The 23,618-nt window shown below is 35.9% G+C and overlaps 1 protein-coding gene across 3 annotated transcripts in view; it reads right to left on the bottom strand.

Annotated features, from left to right (window-relative positions):
* The window catches only part of GRIA2 (glutamate ionotropic receptor AMPA type subunit 2), an 87,831-nt gene that overhangs the window by 34,373 nt on the left and 29,840 nt on the right, over positions 1-23,618 (bottom strand). For all 3 annotated transcript variants that reach the window (XM_032224058.1, XM_032224057.1, XM_032224059.1), the window contains exons 3-5: positions 20,614-20,853; positions 5,455-5,651; positions 3,600-3,653 (exon numbers count right to left, since the gene is read on the bottom strand). In XM_032224058.1, coding sequence (XP_032079949.1) covers positions 3,600-3,653; positions 5,455-5,651; positions 20,614-20,853 — 491 coding nt within the window. The remainder of the gene's footprint in view (positions 1-3,599; positions 3,654-5,454; positions 5,652-20,613; positions 20,854-23,618) is intronic.

The raw sequence follows: 23,618 nt of genomic DNA, 5'->3' as shown, positions 1-23,618 counted from the left end.
ATGAAATCACGCCCACAGAAGCGTGCCAATAAATGCGCACCAACGAAAGCGCGATTAGGGTTAAGGTAAGGGTTAGGGTTAGGGTTAGGGTTAGAGTTATTACATTGTTTTTGCGTTGTTTGTTGATGGTGCGCTTTCGTCGGCACGCATTTATCAGCGCGCTTCTGCGGGTGCAATTTCATCCTCGCTGTTTTCTCGCCGCGGTTTTGTCGAGCGTGCATTTGTCGAGCGTGCATTTGTCGGTAAACCTACTATAACATCAATTAACAATGGTTGAGGCCACCAGAAAAGCAACTCGACATTTGAAGCGGTAAAAGAGGAAGTAGAGAAGAAGCCATTACAATGTACATGTTGTAATTTTGACAGTCACTATGGTTATGAATGGACTTAAAGTCTGTTAAAAGAGATTTGGGTGCTTTGGTGACTACTGTACATATATGTCAGTTACAACGTCCTGTGGCCACCATTTATAACCTTCCCATCTGATTTTCAACAAGCAAATGGGGAGGGGAGCAGAAAGGTTGCAAGTTGTAGTCACTTAATGCCTCACTTACCAACCATGATGATTCACTTAACACTTACAGCAAAAAAAGGTAATAAAATGGCATAAAATGCAAGGTACAGTCATGTGATGCTTCCAGAGGTGGGTTCCTACCAGTTCGCACCTATTCGGTAGAGCCGGTTCATCAAATCTACGGAACTGGTTAGAAGAGCTTCCACCAGTCGACCCAGAAAGCAGGCCACACCTACAGAAGAGGTTCCAAAAATTTTTGAAACCTACCACTGGTCCTTGGATATGATTATTCTACACTATCAGGCTCATATTTATAAAACTCAGTGCCTCTGTGAAAGGTAAGGATGATTACTGCATTTGTGGTGCAATCAGAACATTGTGTGTGTTGAAGTTGTTTTAACGCAAACCAAAGATGCCTTTTAAAAAACAAATTTATATCATATTCTTATGCATACCAGTGCTGTGTGTGAGGTAATTTAAGGTGGTTCTGACAAGTGTCGTCGGCATCTTCATATCCGGTCACATGGGCGGCAAGCCACTCCCATCCGGTCACATGGACAGCAAGTCACTCCCACAAAGGAGGCCACACCCACAGAATAGGTTCGAACAATTTTTGAAACCCACCACTTAACAACCACACCACTTAACAATGAATTGACAAAGTACTTACTTTGTCATGTCAACAAGTACCTATATCAACAATATGGTGCCATTTGTTGCCTTGGCTTATTAGCCACAATTTGAATTAATCATGGTTTATATATAAAGCATTAAATGTTTAAATAAATGATTTTGTTCTATTGTTTATATCAGAAGAAAAAACAGAAAAGGGAAAATAATGTCTCTATTGATCAAATTTCTTAGAACTGTTTCAATGCTATTTTCTTTCAGGTACACTATCATTTAAAATTTTACATACAATTTTTATTTAATTTGAAATAATGTTTTCTACAATTATTCACAGAGTATTCATATTATCAACACATTTTATCCTACAGTTGGGAATATTAACAACCAATTTATAGAACAGTTAAATGCACAAATACATACACACATCACTTTGCAAACAACACTTAATATGTATATGTCATATTTGAGGCCAACAAAAAAAAATGATTCCTTCACTCTTTTCTCATATATGGTAATTATACGGAGGTTAGTAACAATGTAGGGCTATAGAGAATGGCAGCTAAGCATAGTTATATAATCAAAAGGGGAATAATCAGAGCCAAAAAAAAGCTGATGATTTTAGACAATAATGCAAGAACCAAGAATAAATACTTCTAATAGTCTCTGAGTTTTTTCAGAGAACTACAGACCTAACTACAGATTAGGAAGACAAGTTGAAATAGAGAAGAAAATGGTAAGTGAGCACCTGTCTACCCTAGACGAGTTCAAATCACCAGGACCAGATGGATTACACCCCAGGGTTCTGAAGGAACTGGCAGACAAGATCTCAGAACCACTGAACTATATCTTTCAGAGATCCTGGAGCACTGGGGAACTGCTAGAGGACTGGAAAAGAGCTGATGTGGTTCCCATCTTCAAAAAAGGGGGAAAAATAGATCCAGGAAAGAATATAGACCTATCAGCCTGACCTCAATACCAGGGAAGATTCTGGGAAAGATAATTAAGCAACAAATTAGCAAACACCTAAAAGTAAACAAAGTAATAGCTAAAAGCCAATCTGGGTTTGTCAAAAACAGATCATGCCAGACTAATTTTACTGCTTTATTCTTTGATAATGTGACAAAATTAGTGGACCAGAGGAATGCTGTTGATATAATTTACTTGGACTTCTGCAAGGCAATTGATAAAGTAGACCATAACCTACTACTAGATAAACTAGAAGAATGTGGGTTAGACAGCATCACCACCAGATGGATTCGTAACTGCCTGACCAACCACACTCAATTGAACTGCATCTACATGGAAGGAAGTATGCAGTGAAGTACCCCAAGGCTGTGTTTTAGGCCCAGTACTCTTCAATATCTTCATCAATGATTTGGATGAGGGGATAAATGGGGAACTCATCAAATTTGCAGATGACACCAAGCTGGCGGAAATAGCCAACACTCCAGAAGATAGGCTTAAGATACAGAAGGATCTTGACAAACTTGAACATTGGGCAATATCTAACAAAATGAAATTCAATGGTGAAAAAGTAAGGTTCTACATTTAGGCAAGAAAAACAAAATGCACAAGTACAGTATAGGTGGTACCTTGCTCAATAGTAGTAACTGGAATCCTAGTGGACAACCATTTAAATATGAGCCAGCAATGTGCAGCAACTGCCAAAAAAGCCAACACAGTTCTAGGCTGCATAAATAGAGGGATAGAATCAAGTTCACGTGAAGTGTTAATACCACTTTATAATGCCTTGGTAAGGCCACACTTGGAATACTGCATTCAGATTTGGTCGCCACGATGTAAAAAAGATGTGGAAACTCTAGAAAGAGTGCAGAGAAGAGCAATAAAGATGATTAGGGGACTGGAGGCTAAAACATATGAAGAATGGTTGCAGGAATTGGGTATGTCTAGTTTAATAGAAAGAATAATAATAGCAATAGCAGTAGACTTATATACCGCTTCATAGGCCTTTCAGGCCTCTCTAAGCGGTTTACAGAGAGTCAGCATATTGCCCCCAACAATCTGGGTGGAGACATGATAGCAGTGTTCCAATATCTCAGGGGTTGCCACAAAGAAGAGGGAGTCAAACTATTCTCCAAAGCACCTGAGGGTAGAACAAGAAGCAATGGGTGGAAACTAATCAAGGAGAGAAGCAACTTAGAACTGAGGAGAAATTTCCTGACAGTTAGAACAATTAATCAGTGGAACAGCTTTCCTCCAGAAGTTGTGAATGCCCCAACACTGCAAGTCTTTAAGAAGATGTTGGATAGCCATTTGTCTGAAATGTTGTAAGGTTTCCTGCCTAGGCAGGGGGTTGGACTAGAAGACCTCCAAGGTCCCTTCCAACTCTGCTATTGTACATATACCTTTAATTAAATATTGTATACACAACCATACATAAGAATATTTAACTTTGGAAATATTACATGTTCAGGCAAGTATTAAATTAACTTACCAAATTTGCAATGATGTAGTGATATCCTTTTACATGTTTACCAATTGTAATAACCTAGAAGGGAAGCAAATAACTGATTTTCTTGAGAAAAAGGTACAGACACAATAAAATATATTTCATAAATTATAATAACTGCATGATTATGTTCAAAAAGATAATTGACAATACACCTTGCTTTATGCGGATGAATTCATTGTAGATTAAAATATGGATTTTATTTTTAATTATTATCAAAATGTCTTTCAGTCCAGAAACTCTAAAATACTTCATTTTTATATTCATTTTCACCCTCATAGCTGGCCTGTTTAAACTAGCATGTTCCATTCTTCTCCCACTGAGCAAGAAGACAGCAATATTTTTGACCAGCAACATAATTTTAGACCGAAAGAGAATCACTCAATTATCTCTATATGTGATGCCTTTAAGATTGTTTTAGTCAATGCTATTATGTGGTTTAATGTTTTTATTATTTTTACAGAAGGTGTTTTTTGCATACCATCCCCTAGAGTTGGACAGCTATAATAAATGTGAGTAAATAAAATAAAATAAAACCTGCCCCTTCCCCTGTGTTGAATAGTGAGATAACCTTTAGACCCCATGACTAGCTGAAATTACTGTATAGAACTATGGAGGATGGCACAGCTATCTATTAGGTGATCAAATAACTCTGCAACTTCTGATTGCTGGTCTTGAGTACATGCTGGTATTCAAGAGTCCCCTTCGGGGAAAAGGGCGGCATATAAATGCAATAAATTCAATTCAATTCAATTCAATTACAAGACAATTACAAGAAATTTCTATATTCTATATATGTCTGAACATATTTATTTAATGGACAACTGAAAACACAATGGAGCTAAAGTTGTAGGTGTAGCTAGGAATCTGTAGACCATTGGCATCTCACTTGGTATTGTCTACTGCTGCCCAGAGTCAATTAGAGTTGGGCAGCTAATACATTTGAATAAATAAAGGTGCACTCTGTGAGGAAACAAAAATGCCATCCATTTTACTGTATTAGGCATAATCCAGATCCAAGTTCATTAATGCAACATTTTCTTATGGTGTATCTGGAGTTGTTTTAACAGTTACATTTCTATTTGATGCAACAGAAATAACCTATTCTCAGATAGCAAATACAAATAGTCCTTGTTTAGAGACTGCAATTAGTTCCATTGAAATGATTGCTAAATGTCCCAGTCACTAAGCAAACTGAGAAAATGAGAGAGAGAGGGAGGGACGGAAGGAGAGAGAGAAAGAGAGATGCTGTAAGAACCGCTGGTTACTGCTGCCTCATTTAGATAAAATTTTCTCATGCAGCAACACCATTATTCTGCTCACTCCAGCATGTGTTGTTCTCAGTTGCAGAAATATGGATGTAAGAGTGCTCACTGATTGGAAAATGATTTGTTTATTACCATGGACTACAGTTTATTACCTTTGTATTTGCAGATAGTTACTATCTGCGGTAGTTGCTAAACAAGGACTACCTACAACATTTACATTCCAAATAATAGTTTACTAATCAAGGCACCTGCCCAAACCAGACAAATTAATCTGACACCTAGAGAGAAAATCCTAGAAGTGTTTTCTCTCTCCAAGTTAATAATTAAAATGTAATAAATTATATAAGTTTTCTGCCCATTTATTTATTATTATATCATAACTCTAATAGTAAGACTAGTCTTGTAATGCAATAGCACAGTTAATATATACTGGTTCCCACATAAATAGAGAAGCAATGATAAATATAATCATAATTTGTTTGCCAATGCTATTAAATAAGCACACAATGGCAATTATTGGCAATAATTTCACAGTGACTTACACAAATATTGAAAAAGAAAGAGTAGCAAACCTGGTCTACAATGTCATTGACTTTATCCCGTTCACAGTCGAGAATTACTCGTCTTTCTTTTTTTATCTCCAAATCTTGAAACAATGAGCGATACGTTTCATCTTTTCTATCATTGTTAATATTCCCCACATTTATAGCAGTTACTTGCCATTTCTTTTCAGCTGCAGTGTCTAGTACAGCTTGTAATGTTGATAGTCCTGGTGATATAGAAAAAAGTCAGTATTGACTAAAACTTACATAATCTGAAATTTGCAAATATATTGAAGTAACTCTTTAACCTACGCAAATTAGCATTATTATTATTTTTAATGAAGTTATGACCATTAATTATTTCGATCTCTAATTATTTCCGTGCAAGGATATAACAACTCCTTAACTACATACATTTGTTTTCATTAGTAGTTCCTTTTGGAATAGATATTACTTTGGGGGGGAAATATTTCTGTGCTATTGGAAAGAGGAAATAATATGATTAATCAATAACTAAATGCTTTTGAATTGCTTGTTTTTCCTGTGTGTCGGGGATGCAAGAAATAAAGCTGCTTCTCTAATGGAGGCCAATGCTGCATGTACAGATTTGTATATAGCAACATTCAGAATAGATTCACATAGGACACTTAAGAAATACACGAAAAACAATACAAATTAAAATACTGATAGTAAAGATCAATATATAAATAAAATAGAATAAAACCATACCACCAAAGCAACGACAACAATAGTTGACATAATTAGTTGACGTAATCAGGAGAGATTCAACCTAGAAATAAGGAGAGGTTTTCTGACAGTGAGAACAATCAACCAGTGGAACAGAAGTTGTGGGAGCTTCACCATTGGGAGCTTTCAAGAGTAGACTGGACTGACATCTGTCAGAAATGGGGTAGGGTCTCTTGCTTGGGTGAGGGGTTGGACTAGTTGACCTACAAGGTCCCTTCCAACTCTGTTATTCTGATTCCAAATATATCCTGAAAAAATGTTGTATTAGCCTGTTTTCAGAAGGTAGTAAATGTGTGGATCTAACCAATCCTTGAATGGAAGATTGTTCCACAAAATAGGCAACAAAACTGAGAAGCAGACCTGTATTTCTTCTGTCCCCTTCACCTCACTGAGACAAGAACAGGACCACTGAAGAACAATGCCTCCAATTTCCAACTCTCAAATCCAAAATGATATCATGGCTGATACTCTCAAAAATCACCAAGAAATCTTATAGGGGTACACTACTCCAATCCAGTCCTCTACAAAAAAAGTCCCTAGTTATCGGACAAAGTAGTTTGCATTATTATAATGCTCAGGATTAAATACTGACCAAAAAGGTCCAGATAATCCAATTCCTCTAGGTTGCTTTGAAGCTAACTCCCCACCAACTTCTCAACAATTTCCCCCAAAATGAGAGGTTGGAGATCAGACAATAGTTGTCAAGAACTGAAGATTCAAACCAGCCTCTTTTGAAGGGAGCACATCAAGACTCTTCCAGGACCACAGGCAACACCCCCTCCCACAAAGAGGCATTGATCACCTTCCATATCCAGCTAGTTGTGCTTTTTCCACTCGTATTTCACCGGAGAACATATAGCAATAATAATACTTGAAAGCACTCTAATATTCCCATCAAGACAAAATATCTAACATTTTAAAGTAAGGCTAATGAAAATCCAGTTTCAGAAACTGAAACTTTGGAAAGCCACTGACAATGTAGTGAGGGGCACATAATATGGATTTTGTAACATTAGCTAAACATAGTTACTTTGTATTTAATTCGACTTATTTTTTCTTTTAAAATGATGTTCACGCTCATTACAGACTGAAATATAGGAAAACTTTTATCCTATGGTTGCATAGATTGATTAGATAGCTTTTAACATTCCTAAACTGAAAAGATAATTTACGGAAGGATCTGCTGATAAGGAACAGTTTCTTAGTGTCAAGAGGGATCTGGTTAGCTAATTTCGAACAAGCTTTATAGTTGATTTACTGTGCAAGAAGGGGTTACTTTTATCTTGATCAACCAACTTTCCTTTTTTGTTTTTCTTTGTTGTGTTAACTATAAAAAGGAATGCAAGATGGATCTCCTTTTCGTGGGGAGAATGTTTCACTGTTTTTAAACGATCTTCTGACTCAGTTGCTTATTTGGAAAGTAAACCGAGGCAGAACCTAGGGCCAGATTTGGCTATCAGTAGTCAATAGAAAGACAATTTGCTGAATGATCTAACTCAATTTATGATGGTTGCTATTTTGTTTTCGATTGCCATGCACATAGTTACATAAAAGTAACAGATTAATTTAGATTTTCTCTAGAATGCTGTACATTCTAGAGTTGCTCAGAACCCCTTTTTGTTAGAAGGGCAGGTTTAGAAAATTGATTAATAAATTTAGTACAAACCCCTTCGTGCTGTCACTGTCTTATTATAGTATTTAGAGGATTACTTGACACTATCCACTGCACAACTGATTACTTCAGAATACAGAAAACATTTTGCTAATGTATTTTGAATTGCTGCAGTTTTATGAGGTGGCTGTAATTGACTCAGTTGATGCCACTGGGACATTGTCTTCAAGTGCTGGACTACTTGCATGATCACAATCTGTAGCTGAGACAAGGTATTCTGAAAGGAGAATTGCAAATGAATGCTACCATGGTTATGAAGTCATTATCTGCCAATTGGGATAACAAGTATTTTCCAAAATCCTTCACGATAGCATCATTTCTGCACCATTTTCTTTACTTCAGATGATTCCATGTAGTCCTATATAAACTTAAAGACTCTGAAATTTTTTTTGTACTACTTGTTCCTATCTCTAAAATGGACAATGATTGTTCAAAATAAACCCAGAAAATGTATGGGCAGCTAGTTGATTTTCCTTAGCCTAAATAAACAAATAAACATGGATGTTATATTTATTCAGTAAGTTGATCCTTCAATTTTAACGTAATACTTATTATACATTATCAATAGCAATAGCAATAGCAATAGCAGTAGACTTATATACCGCTTCATAGGCCTTTCAGGCCTCTCTAAGCGGTTTACAGAGAGTCAGCATATTGCCCCCAACAATCTGGGTCCTCATTTTACCCACCTCGGAAGGATGGAAGGCTGAGTCAACCCTGAGCCGGTGAGATTTGAACCGCTGACCTGCTGATCTAGCAGTAGCCTGCAGTGCTGCATTTAACCACTGCGCCACCTTGGCTCAATAAAAGAACGGAATAAATATATACAAAAAAGACTATATTGTTTCACGTTTAATGTCTTCAGTTCTTCAGCGACTTACAATAATTATGTTTCTCATCTCTCTACATTCTTGCTGAAAAATCAAAGGAAATATTATATAATCATCAGTAGGGAGGCTTTGGTGGTCTTTGAACTGGGCTGTTGGCTTGCAAACATTTCATTACCAGGCTAGGAGACATCATCATTAGTGCAGTTAACCTAGGTAACGCATTGAACCCACTACAACACAACCAATACAAGGATAATGAAAAGGATAATACTCCCATATATCAAAAACATATCAGAAAAAAAAATAGCATCGCCATGGTACATGAACCAAGTAACATCCTCAAAAACATCTTAAGTAAACAAGAAGAACAACAAGAACAAAACCCCAATAGCCGACAAGAAAAAAATATCTACAATATATGTAAGGACTATAACAGCCAGAATGTAAGACAGACTGGCAGAAAAGCAGCGGAGAGCATTCATGAATGCCAACTAACAGTCAGAAGACACAATGAAAATGTCTTAATCTTACAACATATAGACAGACTCAACCACAATCTCAACTGGGAAAAGTATAAGCATCCTAGACCAACCTAGGGAAGGCAAAAATGCTAGGGAATGTCTGGAAACCAGCAATCAGTCATCATGGATGCATAGCAATAGCAATAGCAGTTAGACTTATATACTGCTTCATAGGGCTTTCAGCCCTCTCTAAGCGGTTTACAGAATCAGCATATCACCCCCACAGTCTGGGTCCTCATTTCACCCACCTCGGAAGGATGGAAGGCTGAGTCAACCTTGAGCCGGTGAGATTTGAACCGCTGCACTGCAGATAGCAGTCAGCTGAAGTGGCCTGCAGTACTGCACTCTACCCACTGCGCCATCTCGGCATAGAGATAAATGGCATTTGTACACAATTCAAGAGACAATAAAAAATCTAGACTTTACAAATATAGCTGCCGCCATCTGAGCAGCTTAGGCACAATCATCACATTCTATAATTCTATGAGTAAGACAAAATTGTTATGTGAAATATATTAAAATTGTAATACAAATTGTTTTGACTGGGGAAAATATCCTATCCCTTTTTCTTTGGGATTCAGCAGTTGAAGATCCTATTATGTCTGAGGATGCCTCCTTCAATATCTCAAAAAGGGTGAGAAAGAAAAGAACAGAGTACTGAGGATAATTGAGAGGCAGTGTAATCAGAACCAAAATGACATACTATACCAAGGAGGTGGGGGGCTATTGCTTGAAAGAAGATTACGCTTGCCTACCACTAATTACTTCCTTCTCTCTGAGAATGACTCATTCTGAAAATATTTAGTATCCTTATATTTCTCAGTGAAAAAGATCATTCAAACCAATTCATCACAGAATAAGTTGGAATCTCGGCAAATCAATATAAGGGGGGGGGATGATAGGAATATAGAAGATATGGCTGTAGTAAATTCTGCAATCAAATTTTGGAATCTCACAGGTTAAATTGGACACAATAGAAAAATGGCCTGTCTCTAGAACAGAGGTGTCAAACTCACGTTGTCACAGCAGTGTCACATGACATATCGGAACTTTCCCCCCTTCACTAAATGAGGCATGGGGGTGGCCACTGTGTGATGCATCCAGCTTACAGGCCGGGAGTTTGACAGCACTGCTCTAGAGTAACTACCGTATATACTCGAGTATAGGCCGACCCGAATATAAGCCGAGGCACCTAATTTTACCACAAAAAACTGGAAAAGTTATTGACTCGAGTATAAGCCTAGGGTGGGAAATGCAGCAGCTACCGGTAAATTTCAAAAATAAAAATAGATACCAATAATGTTTTTGAATATTTATTTCAAAGAAAAACAGTAAACTAGCGGTGTATTCAATGAAATACTTCACTCACCTCATGATGCTGATGTCCCGCTGTGATGATGATGTCCCGTGCAGCCGCGGGAGCGATGTCCCGCCTCCTATGACACACGGCACAGTGATTCCTATCATTGGATCACTGTACCAGAGGAGGTGGGACATCGCTATGTGGCTGCTTGCCATAACAAGGAGGAGGTGGGACATCGTTGCAGAGCGGCAGGAGGGGGAGGAAGGGGAATCGTAAGACAGCCCTGCATTACATTAGAACGTGAGGAGGGGGGATGGTGCGGTGCGCGCTGCGCGGCAAACTGACACAGAGGGAGGGGAAACTCACAGGGGCACTGGGCCATTCACGAGTGTCACCCAGCGGCATGGCCCCGCCCCTTTTTCTCCTCCATTTCGGGCAAATTTTTCACTGACTCGAGTATAAGCCGAGGCGGCTTTTTTCAGCCCAAAAAGTGGGCTGAAAAACTAGGCTTATACTCGAGTATATACAGTAGTTATGATTTCCTTTATCTCTTTTCCATATAAGTCCATTAGTCCATTATTATAGCCTTTTGGTAATTGTATGATAAATACCAAAGTATATACAGGTAGTCCTCAACTTATTTGTTTGTTTAGTGACCTTTCAAAGTCACAATTGAACTTTAAAAAGTGGCTTATGACAGTTTTCAAACTTCCAACCATTGCAGCATTCAGATGCTTGGCAACTGACTCATATTTATGACAGTTACAATGTCCCAGGGTCATAATCACCTTTTGAGACCTTTTGACAAGCAAACTGGACTGGAAGACAGAGTCATTTAAAAACTATGTTACCAAGTTAACAACTGCAATGATTTATTTAACCACTATGGCAAGAAAGTTCATAAAATGGAACAAAATTCACAGAACAACTGTGTTGCTTAGCAACAGAAATTTGTGGTCATAAGTCAAGGATTACCTGTCCAACAGTTAATACCATCTTTCTGGAGCAGCATGCCTATCAATGGATTGACTGATTTATCATTTAACTTCCTAGCATGGCCTAAACTATTCTGTTGTCAGAATAGTATTGTAGTTTTAACCTTGCACTGAAAAAAGATAGCTGGCTTAATGCCTTAAAAAGTCAGTTCAAGTCTATTATACTCTCCTTCCATATAATCATACAAAAACTCATTTAATACTATAGACATGCATTACATACTTCATATATTATATACTGTACATATAGTACTGCATCCATAAATACATATGAAAGTACTTTCCATATTTAAAAGGTATTTAAACCGAACAATTTAATCTGTTGATGAGAGGAAAGCAGGTTATTAATTTAGAATTAGAGGGAAAGATCCCTCTGAATGCAACTCTTAATGCAAATGACTTCCTACAGATACAATCTTCTTTCAAAGTGAATGACAAAAAGTGAATGACTAAAATGAAGCAAATGTTAAATTTCTGACAAAACGTAAAATGTCAGAATCAATGAATTGTAGCATTTCATCAACATAGATTAATCCATAAAAGTTCCTTAGGATGTCCCCAGATAATAGGAGCAAGGTAAGATTTCAGTGGCGAAAGTAAAGAGAATTATATATTTTTAATTGTTAATGTGTTATTGTTCTGTCATACATCTTTTAGTTTTGATGTGAGAAAAAAAAATCAAATATACAAAAGACATTGTTCTTATATTTTTCAGCTCATACGGTGTTTGTGAATATGTCTGTCAATATTGAAACAGTTTAATAAAATGTTCAAGGCAGCAAATAACTTCTACCTAAACTGGGTTTTAGGTAAAAAAATGCATCACGAATCTTGAAATTAAATCACTATTATTATGTGGACAAAACTATTTTCCTAAAAAAGGGCTCTTAAACCCATTGAAATCAACTTCAGGGCAAAGGTTTTTACTGCTTTCTATTCCTCCCATACAAAGTTGACAGACAATTTTCATCTCTCTTCTGAATCTGTTCTTTTGTCCCTACAGTATTATTAGCAAAAAGAACATTTTGTTTTACTAACTTAATTGTACAGAAAAATCCACTGAATATTAATAGTATATAAATAAGTACCATAAAACAAAATTATGTATTTCACTGATTTAGACAGTGAGGTTACATACATGTTGCAGATAATGATTAACATTTTCTGAAGTATAGTTATAATCAACAATTGGCACTGAATACATTTTTTTCATAAATGTTCCAGTAGAGTTGATATAAATTATACAATTTTTTTAAAAAATAAATAAATGGCAATGAAACTTCTACAAATACCACTTGTGTATTTCAACCTCACCCTTTCAGACAAGGTCTACACAAATTGAATGAACGAATGAAACCATGAGGTTGTTTAAATTGTATTTTTAATATTATTTAATATTATTAGACTTTGGTAAGTTTATATGTTGGATGGTATTATGTAATATAGGGATACTGCCCAAAACTCCTCTGTTCCTGAACTACTCAAGGGGATCTCTTGTGTAGCAGCAATCTACTGTAGATTTCTTGTTCTGACCAGAAATGGCTCAGAATCTCATGTCCATCAAACCATGGGTCTTTACTGTTGGAATCTCAACCAACAAATGTAGCAAGACATAGACTAGAGTTGGTATTTTGTTTGGTTAGAAATAGAGGAATACTCTGGAACTCTATTATTACATACAGAACATTCTCTCGATTGTTTAGATGCAAGATTGCTATAATCTTCTGAAAAGCTGGAAGAATGGACAGAATGGTTCGACATATGTACATTATAAAGTGGGACAGTTTCTGATTGTATAACAGGAATGTCTCACATTGTCTATTCAACATGCAGGTAGTCCTTGACTTACAACAGTTCATTTAGTGACAGTTCAAAGTTAAAATGGCACTGAAAATTACGACTATTTTTCACAGTTAAGACCTTTGCAGCATCCTCATGATCAGGTGATCAAAATTCAGATGCTTGGCAACTGGTTCATGTTGATGATCATTGCTGTGCCACAAGGTCATGTGATCCCCTTTTGCAGTCTTCTGACAAGCAAAGTCAATGGGGAAGCAAGATTCATTTAACAATCAGGTTACTAACGGCAATGATTCACTTAACAACTCAGGCAAGAAAGGTTGTAAAACAGGGCAAAACTCATTTAACACATGTCTCACATAACAACAGAAATCTTGGGCTCAATTTTGGTCATAAATCAAGGACTACCTGTATTGTAAAACAAAAACCTGGAACATTTAGAATGGATTGTGTGAATATGGAATGGGCCCTACTATTCAACAGTTGTTCTAAGGACAATTACAGAGTTCTACATTATATCCTATGCTGTTTAGCATCTTTATAAAATGCACGGAAGACGTTATTCAGAACTTTGAAATACAGTATGTATATAACACCCAGCTTTACTGTCCATACCATCTTAAGAAGCAGTCAGTACCTTTGAATACTATTTAATTAAACGTTGAGCAGGATTATGAGAACAGACTAAAATTAAATCCAAAAAAGACAGGATTGCTAGTAATAAATTGAAAATGGGACTCAGGAAAGTTTGCTTGAAATAGCAATAGCAATAACAATAGCAGTTAGACTTATACACCGCTTCATAGGGCTTTCAGCCCTCTCTAAGCGGTTTACAGAGTCAGCATATCGCCCCCAACAGTCTGGGTCCTCATTTTACCCACCTCGGAAGGATGGAAGGCTGAGTCAACCCTGAGCTGGTGAGATTTGAACCGCCGAACAGCAGCTAACAGTCAGCTGAAGTGGCTGCAGTACTGCACTCTAACCACTGCGCCACCTCGGCTCTGAGATTTTAGTGCCCAAGAAAGAGCAGTTTTGCAATTAAACGGGTTCTTTATCTCCAGCTGCTGCAGGATATCTAGTAGCAGCTGTAGTGAATAATGACTTTGCATTACAACAACTAATAATCATCTTTTTCAGCTGGTCAGACTTGCCAAGACTTATTTGCCCCTGATTGTGATCTCTTTTGAAGAAGGGCTATCCTTGAAAAATGGCTGAAAATGTTTATCGAAGCAACATGCAATTGCCAGATTGCAAATTTAAGAATCCTATGATGATCATAGTTAAAGAATAGTTTTGGTTGACAACTGTGGATACTTTAAAATGTTAGCATTTTAAACCTTAAATGGCTTATGAAAAGTGAAAACAATATGAAATGTATATATAAACACAAAATATTTAATAATCTTAATCATACTTTCCATCTGCTTGTTCTGCTCTTTTATTTTGCAGATAAAATATGTATCATATTATATAAACTACTTTGAGGTAAATGCAATAAATAAATAAACATTTATTCCTATTATTTGTTGTTTGAGAGATGATTAAGAGCATCTTGCAGCCCTCTGAAGATAGTAACAACTTAGGTGTCAATGAGTCAGGTTTATCTTTTGGTGATTCTATATAATATAATAGCTTACCAAGCTGTCCTTTTTAAAATTATTTTGATTTTTGTTATTATAAAATAAATTTTATTTTCAATTTTATTTTATTTTATACTATTTACTTTATTTTATAATATTTAATTTTATAATATTTTGTTATAAAATAAATTTCATGATTTTGCCTAAGATTAACATTTATTCCATCTTCAGATTAATACTCTCTCTACATTTCCAACAATTTATCTTGATTTATTTATCAACTTCATTTTTTTTTCTAAAATGTCTTTATCGTAAAAATAGTAGGACTGGAGTGCAAATTGGAGAGTAAATACCAACAATTTGTTATATGCAAATCTTTAAAGTATCTCTTATTGTATGTTGTCATATTACCCTATTTGCTGTTACTCTGGAGATATCTTTCTTTGCACTTTTTTGCTTAACATTGATTGCACTGACATTGACAAATGATAGTGATTGACAAATCTTATATGATAACTATCTTCTCTAAGCCCTATCTGCTTACATACCAACTGTATTCTTTTTAAAGGTCTATGTTTAAACCATATACTTGACATCTATAATTCATGAAACAATATATAATCTGCACTTGGAAGTATTCTAGTTGACTTCTTCCTGTTTAATTCTACTATGTAGTTTATATAGATATAGATATTACATAGATAATTTGGATATTGTCCATTCAGAATGTCCAAATCTCTGTTTATATTGGCAATAAAGAATTTTCTTTGAAAGCCTTATTGACTCTTATCTTGTGCTGGGATGGTTATTCAGTCAAAATCTTTTTTTGACAAATTTCCTCCATTTATCCAGCTTTTTAAAACTAATTTCCTGTTAGTTCTTTCTTACTATTGCATCCTGTAGCTCTTGCAATTTATAATGTTCTTCAATGTCTTCTTTCACTAAAACTGTATTAGATGCATACATTTGTATACCATTAATCGGAACAGATCTTAAAAATAATAATACTCTTTATTTTATAGCATTGGAATCAAGTGCATGCACATACCCACCCACCCACACAAACAGAGATGGCCTTTATTCCTTTGCATGGACTTGTGAAATCTGCCTAATTTCAGTTATCATTAAAACATCATTCCCACTCCATTCCCACGCTGAGGATTTCACAATTTCACCTTTCAATGTTCTGACAATACACTGTATGTTTGTATAAAGTGAGGAACTTCTTTTTCAGTAATAACATCATCAATTACATCAATTACCAGATTCCTTCTAACTCTGGTCTTTCCACATCCTCAACCTCATGTCTACTTATGGAACTGATGTAATTGATGATGTTATTACTGAAAAAGAAGTTCCTCACTTTATACAAACATACAGTGTATTGTCAGAACATTGAAAGGTGAAAATGTGAAATCCTCAGAGTGGGAATGGAGTCCTTTTCCACCTCTGGTTTTTTTTGGCTAGCACCCACACTCATCTGTTTCAACCATGTCCTTCCCCCTTGCTCTGAGAAGAACCTTGTTTTCTCTTCAACCTGTTTTCTTTCTTTCTTTTGTTGCATTGATCAGTGATATGGTGGGGAGAAGTACAGGAATGGAGTCTGAGCCAGTTGTCATATTTTCAGGAATAATTAATAGTAATAATAATAAGAAAGCCCTGTGGTAGTAAAAAAGTATTATAAAAGGTTTGAATCATTACAATGTTCATTCAAATAAATATGATTTCAGGCTTGTTTCAGAAGTCATTTAACATCATTTCTTTCTTTCTAGATGGTTGGAAATGAGAAATATATTTTCTTGGCACTTCACCCATTTTTTAAATGGCTACATGAGCCAGGAATGTGTATTTGGGGACACTTTACTGAGCCTTATGGCTGCCAAACACTTTCATGAGTCAACAAAGTATTCTGGGAATTGTAACTCCCAAAGATAACATTAAGAACTTTAAGAAAATGAAAAGTGATATAAATTTCAGTTTAACCTTTTATAAGGAAACTATTTACTTAAAGAGAACACACTGAAGTAGACATTATAAGTAAATGCATGTATCTTAATCCCAGGACCTTTTTAAAGCATGTAAAGATGTAAACCAAAATATCAACTTGGAAAGAAATAATATAGAGAACAGTAATAATGATGTGTGTTTAAACTAGCATCATTAACCAAATTCCCAGGTAGCTTAGTTAATGGACTTGCTTGTTCAATTGCCTAAGAACTGTAGGCTGTGTATATCTGAATGACCTGAAAGGAAACACTGGATAATTTTTTTCTATCTTTTTCTCTATTCCAAATATGTTTAAAATGTTTCCCTCAATTAAGACCTTTCAGACAAACACATGCAATATAATGTTGCCAGGAATAGCAGTCGACAGAATGTGAGGAATTGGTATAAAAATTTTACTAAATGAAGAGCTAATATTTCTAGTTCAGATTACTGCCTTGCCAAACTGCTATTTTATGGGAAAAGGATTGGTACGAATTTCTAATAAAAATACAGCTTGAAAATTGCTTTTATTAAAAGGACTATGGAGTAATTCTTCAGGGGTGGGTTTCAGCCGGTTCTAACTGGTACGCTAGAATCCGTTCATGAAATTCAGCATAGGTTTTAGAACCCATTCATCAGGTGGCACAGTACTGGAATACTGCCTCCCAGCTGTCCCTCCCCCTCGCTCACTCCCCTGCCGAACACGATCTCCTTTCATTCTCTGCCTGCCTCATTCACTCGTTTGGGTAGCAGAGAACGAAAGGAGATTGCATAGCCGAGGGCAAAGGAGCCTGCAGCCTCCTTCATTCAAATGGCTTTCTCTCACGCCTTCTTTCTTTCTCCAAAGGCAAGCGAGAAAGATCCCCCTATTGCCCGAATGTGTGAATGAAGGAGGCTGCAGGCTCCTTTGTTCTCAGCTACACTATCTCTTTTCATTCTCTGTCTGCCTCCTTCACTCGTCCCTGCCTGTGATAACTTTCTCCTTGATTCCTCCTGTCCTCCCTCCTCCGATCTCCCAAGTTCTTTCCCCAGCGTGTGATAGCTTTCTCCTGGATTTCTCTCTCTCTGTCCTCCCTCCTCCGATTTCCCAAGTTCTTTCCCCAGCCTGTGACAGCTTTCTCCTGGATTTCTCTCTGTCCTCCCTCCTCCGATCTCCCTAATTTCGGCCCTTAATCCTCCAGTTTTCTATTTTTGGGAATTTTCCCCCCTCTTCCCCCCCTTCATTGGAGTCCCAAAAATGTTTGCCACTGTGGGCATGGCTTGGGGGTGTGTGTCATGTGACTGAGTGTGCATTAGTGATGTCAAGTTGGCCATACCTGCCCGGTCACATGACCACCAAGCCTGCCCACAAAATAGGTCACACCCACAGAATAGGTTCTAAAAAAATTGGAAACCCATCACTGTAATTCTTGCTAAATGTTATTTGCACCATTGGAAGTGCACCATGCCATTCATCCCCCTGGAAGATATAAATTTTCAATTTTTTCTCTGTCTCAGTTTTCAAGACAGAAAACCAATATATGGAGAACATGAATTCCAAACATAGTTTTTATTGATTCAGCCTTGGCTCCCATTTTATCTTCAAAAATAATTCCTGATAATAAATTGCTATTGAATTTAACCCACTGTATGACAGCTAACTAGTATCTTTTTTCAACTTCCATATATGGTAGAATACAGTCCCTGAATGCCAGTTTGACTGGCCAAAATTAATGCTAGCTGAGAATAACAGAACCAATATTTCAACTATTATATAATGCAAACATATCTGGAGGGTGTGGGATTGCTCCCAATCGAAAGCAGTTCTGCCCATGAGACTGCATAGTTAATCATGATATTTACTATATAATAATGTGCTTGATTAAATTTATTACCAGACCAGTTTTCACTCCAAACTTCAGAAACAGTATTAATAGTGCAAAGTAATGTATCTATCTCACTTAGTTTTACTTAATTCTAACCTAGTGACAGGCAAACCTTCTTATACCTAGGGCCATATGTAAGCAAATAATAAATTTATAATTGGAAAAAAAGTATAAAGATTCAAAATTAAAAGGGGGCAGGGTCCATAGCAAAAAGAGTTTTACGTATTAAATAAGCATTTTGCTTCAGATTATCCCAATTCAGATTCTTCTAAAAGCACAAAGCCTAGATCAGTGGGGTCAAACTCGATTTCATTGAGGGTTGTTTCAGAGTTTTGTTTGATCTTGGGCAAGGGGGACATAGTCAGGGTAGGCATGGCCAGCTCAACGTCACTTGTGTTGGGGACACCTGTGGTGGCCGTTCTGCCAGAGAAAACAGGCTCCCAAGCTACGTTTCCGGCTGCGACGGCCTCCTGCAACCCTCTGCCAGAAAAAATAGTTTTTGCTGGCAGAGGCACCACAGATTGGTCCTTCGCTATTTCCAGAGCAGCCTGGCGGGCAAGATATAAGAACCCTGTGGGCCGAATCTGGCCCACGGGCCTTGAGTTTGACACCCCTGGCCTAGGTAAATAAGATTGAGCGTATTCTGAGATTTTGGTATCTTTTTCCTTTAAATTTTAATGAAATGGTTTTGAGACACACAAACATATACCTTATTTTGCCATCAATTGAAAAAAATTTAGAAAGTATAATATAATTATATAATTATAATTGTAGAATTAATTAATTCTATTATATCCATGCTGGTAAATATAAAGAATACATATACACCTTTTATAGACATAAAGATAAAGCCTGAAATTCATGTTATTATAATAAATATTTTACGTGTTTTATATTTTTTCTAATTCTGCACTATACCTCTAAGAAAAGTCTTAACTGAGATAGGTCAATGGTACTAATATATGTTACAAGCATAAAATCTGCATACATCCTAATGTACCTATTGTTTTCGGCTTTAATCCACTGACTTGTATATTTAGTTTTTGCTCAAATAAGTTATGTTATCTCATATGTCAAAATAAAGTTATTCCAAGATGGTTTTTTTTTCTGAAGAGTGCATCATTTTCTTTCAATTAACTATGTGAAAAATATATTTTGTATTCTTAGGACTAGATCAGGCCAATCAAAATGTTTTTCATTTAGCCATCCAGTAACCAACCCTACTTTATTTTGGCAATCTGAGGCATATAATTTCACCAGCAGCTATCCTTTTTCTAGCAATTATGTGTTTAATTAAAAAATAGCTAAAATTCTCATGATACCTAAGCTTTATTGACCGAAGTTCCCTTGCTCAATTTTGGTTCTCAGTTAGCCAGATCAGGGTAAAATGCAGGCAGGGAGGGAAGGCAGAAGGAAGGCTTGTGCTACAACAAATCCACATAAATAATTACTAGAACATAGGTAGAATTCTTACAATCAATCATCCTTAAGTCCCCAGGCTGACCACAGGAAGTCTTGTCTAGAAGCTGCTTATTTCCTTAATCAAAATCATGCTGTGAAAATCACTGTTCTTTAATGATAGTCTTCTAAAAAGATTTTTCATTCCAATATATTCCTATACAGAGGAACTTTGCAATGATTTGTAGGAACATACTTATACATTTCTTCTTTTCTTGGTACATAGTATTCTAGATTGAAATAGCAGTTCAGACACTACATTCACTGTTATAGGAAACACCAATGATTCAACCTTCTCACCTTAAAAGTTTAAGGCTGAAAACATTACAAAGTGCTACCTTCTGCTATGATTGATACTGTAATACTTCTTAATCATTGCAAACAGATTTGTGCTAGCATAAAAGTAATTTTAAAACATGGCAAATTTCTTACCTCTGTCACTGTCATAGAGATATGCAAATTTGTTCCATTGATAATATTCAATTAAGCTCAGAAGTGCTCCCTTAAGGTCAGGTCTCATCTGAATGACAAAAGGATGTGTACCATCTGTTGGAAAACTGGGTGTTATGAAGGAAACATGAAGAGTTCCACAAAATGATGTTATAGTATTTACAGACTTCTTATCATAAAATCCAAAAATAGCAAAGACTCCTCTTGAAAACTGGGAGCAAACTGAAAGGAAAAGATAAGAAAAATTAATACAGTGTTTTATAATTTACATGCATACATACAACATACATACAGAGAGAGAGGGGGGGGAGCGCACAGATATTATATACAAATATGTAGTTGATAAATATTAATCAGGCAGAGTAGCCAATAAAATAAGAACTAGACCTGTGTATATTAAATAAATAAATAGCAAGGATCTTCCTCAGCAAATACAAGATTAATATCAGTTTCATCAACAATAAACCAGAAAAACTCAATTGTTATGCTTTACACCATTTGACTTTATTCAACCTGACACCAAATATATGAAATATATATATATATTTCTATTCAATGATAAATAGAGAATTAAAAAAATCTATAAATAGTACATTAAAACAGAGTCACATTTCTATCACATAGCAGATAAGGTCAACAGTAGGTTCTGATGTGATGCTCAACTCAGCCAATTTCATCTTATGGGAGACACTTTTTATTGCTAGAAATTAAGTAAAGATGTATATTGCATATCCTCCCCCCCTCCTTCCCCCCCTCCCCCTCCCTCCCTCCCTCCCCTCCCTCTCTCCCTCTCAAAAAAACCCAACCCTGAAGTAATAACCTACTGGTCATTGCAAAAGGTGGTTGAGATTCTGCACAAGAACTATATGGCAGTCTTTAATGAATGAAGTCCACAAGCTAAAAGTCTTGACCAACTTAAGCTGGGAAAAGGAAGGGCAGAAGTGGAGATAAGGAAGTATTCCCTTACCCATTCCACAGAGTTATAAATTATAACAGAATATACAACCAAACTGAAGGTCCCAGAGAACCTGCCTATAGTGGTAAAAAAAAAAGGTAGTTCCAGAGAACTGACATCTGGAAATGCCAAGAAACTACCATTTGACCATGGACCATTCGGCTTTAATTTCATCTGATTAATAAATAATTTCCAAATGTTCCAAATGCTATGCATTGCCAATTATAGACTAGCTCTGTGCTGCTTTAAAATCCCTCTAGTATTATATCTAAACATTTATTAGGAAATTAAAAGTCACAATAGCACTAAAAATATAAAAGCAGGAGAAAGTTCTGAGTTCCTGTTTATTGTCTGCTAATGCTCTGTTTTAATATCAGTACTACCAGATTCAGCAGAAGCCAGTTAGTCTCTCTGGTCATGAAGCAAGATAGACAATCTCTTGAACATAAATGTATGCTGTTTATTCTGTTTTTATTGCCATCTCAGACATAAAAGCCTAAATAATGCTGATCAATAAAAAAAAAAACAAATGAACCCTTCCATCTTTCTGGGCCATCCTGCTCAATGACTCTGCAAGTTCAGTTAGTAACTTAGGTGTTAAATGGTCCATGTTTTTATTTATTAAACAAATGAGTGTGAATGTAATTATAAATAGTGTTTACATCATATAGTGGAATGTATTTTTAATTCAAAATCCAAATATTCTCAGGAATAATTTTCAAGAAACAATCAAATGATGAATGGAGCTCATGCCAAATGTGTCTATGATCCTTCTGTCCCTTTTCCTAACCACCCCACCATTTACTACGGCATTTAAACCGTTTAAATAATAGTGGCACCTAAATTCTGAATACCTTTACTTGCAAATTTAAGTGGAATTTACTTCTAAGAAGTGCTTTATAGAATTACAGTGTATTGTAGCTACATGAGAATTAGATCTTATTTAAACCAACTGGATGCTCTTCCAGGTAATATATTTAGAATGTCATGTCATATTACAAATTGTAAAGAAAAATCCACTGTTAATGTAATATACAATTAAATTGGAAAAGACACAAGACTTTCAGCTAAAATAATATTACTTAGAAACATGCAACAAGTAGCAAATTTCATATTTCTCATATTATTGTACATTCATCAAAATAGCATGCGATTCTTAATTGGCCAAGATCATTTAATAAGGATGGGACAAGCAAGAGAAATATTATTGAAAATTCTGTATTCTGTATAATTGGAATAAGAATTAATCTGATTTTTCATTTTTCAATTTGTTTCAACTTGTAGCTTTGTCAAACTGATTTTTTAAAAAGCTTCTCCAAAACACATATATACAAGTTCGTGCACATGTGTATGACTACAATAGTATTCACCTTTCCTAATGCACACATTATGCAGGAATTGTTTATTTAGTATGTATTTTGACTAATCTCAATGATTCCAAACAGCTTTGAAATACTGTATAACATAAACAATCATATAAACAACTTATCAATTTCACAATTTTAAATGCTTTAATAAAAGAATATTTTATATTCTGTCCTAGACTATATCAAAATTAGACTACTAACTCCAGTATAAATTTATATAATATTAATAATAGAGACCTATCATATAAAAAGTAAAAAGTGTGATAATTAGATTTGTTAGTTTAACAACGATTTTCTTCTCAGTCTTTAGTGCCCTGGTATACTCATTCCAATATTTCATGAATGGAATTAGAAACACTTTGGCATGGTTGGAGGGTAAAGAAACATAACCAGGCAGACATAATATAGCAAGAGACACCAAGAAAGAAATAAAGGACTTAAGAGCAGATGTTCAACATGGCAAAAACAAGTGAGGCATGGGATATCAAACACAGAATACATAGGATTTTATCATAAAACTATTTATAGGGCGGCTGGCAGTTCCAGGGGCAGTTGATTTAGAGCCACATAAAAATTATTACACAACCTTAGTGGTGCAAAAAGTCTGGCACTTTAGGATCAGGATTCAGGATCACATCTCTCAAAACAAAAAGAAGTGACAGGTG

This window comes from Thamnophis elegans, chromosome 9, assembly GCF_009769535.1.
Source record: "Thamnophis elegans isolate rThaEle1 chromosome 9, rThaEle1.pri, whole genome shotgun sequence".
Classification (NCBI taxonomy): Eukaryota; Metazoa; Chordata; class Lepidosauria; order Squamata; family Colubridae; genus Thamnophis; species Thamnophis elegans.
Note: the sequence above shows the minus strand (reverse complement) of the source record. Positions and strands in the feature narration are given on the sequence as shown.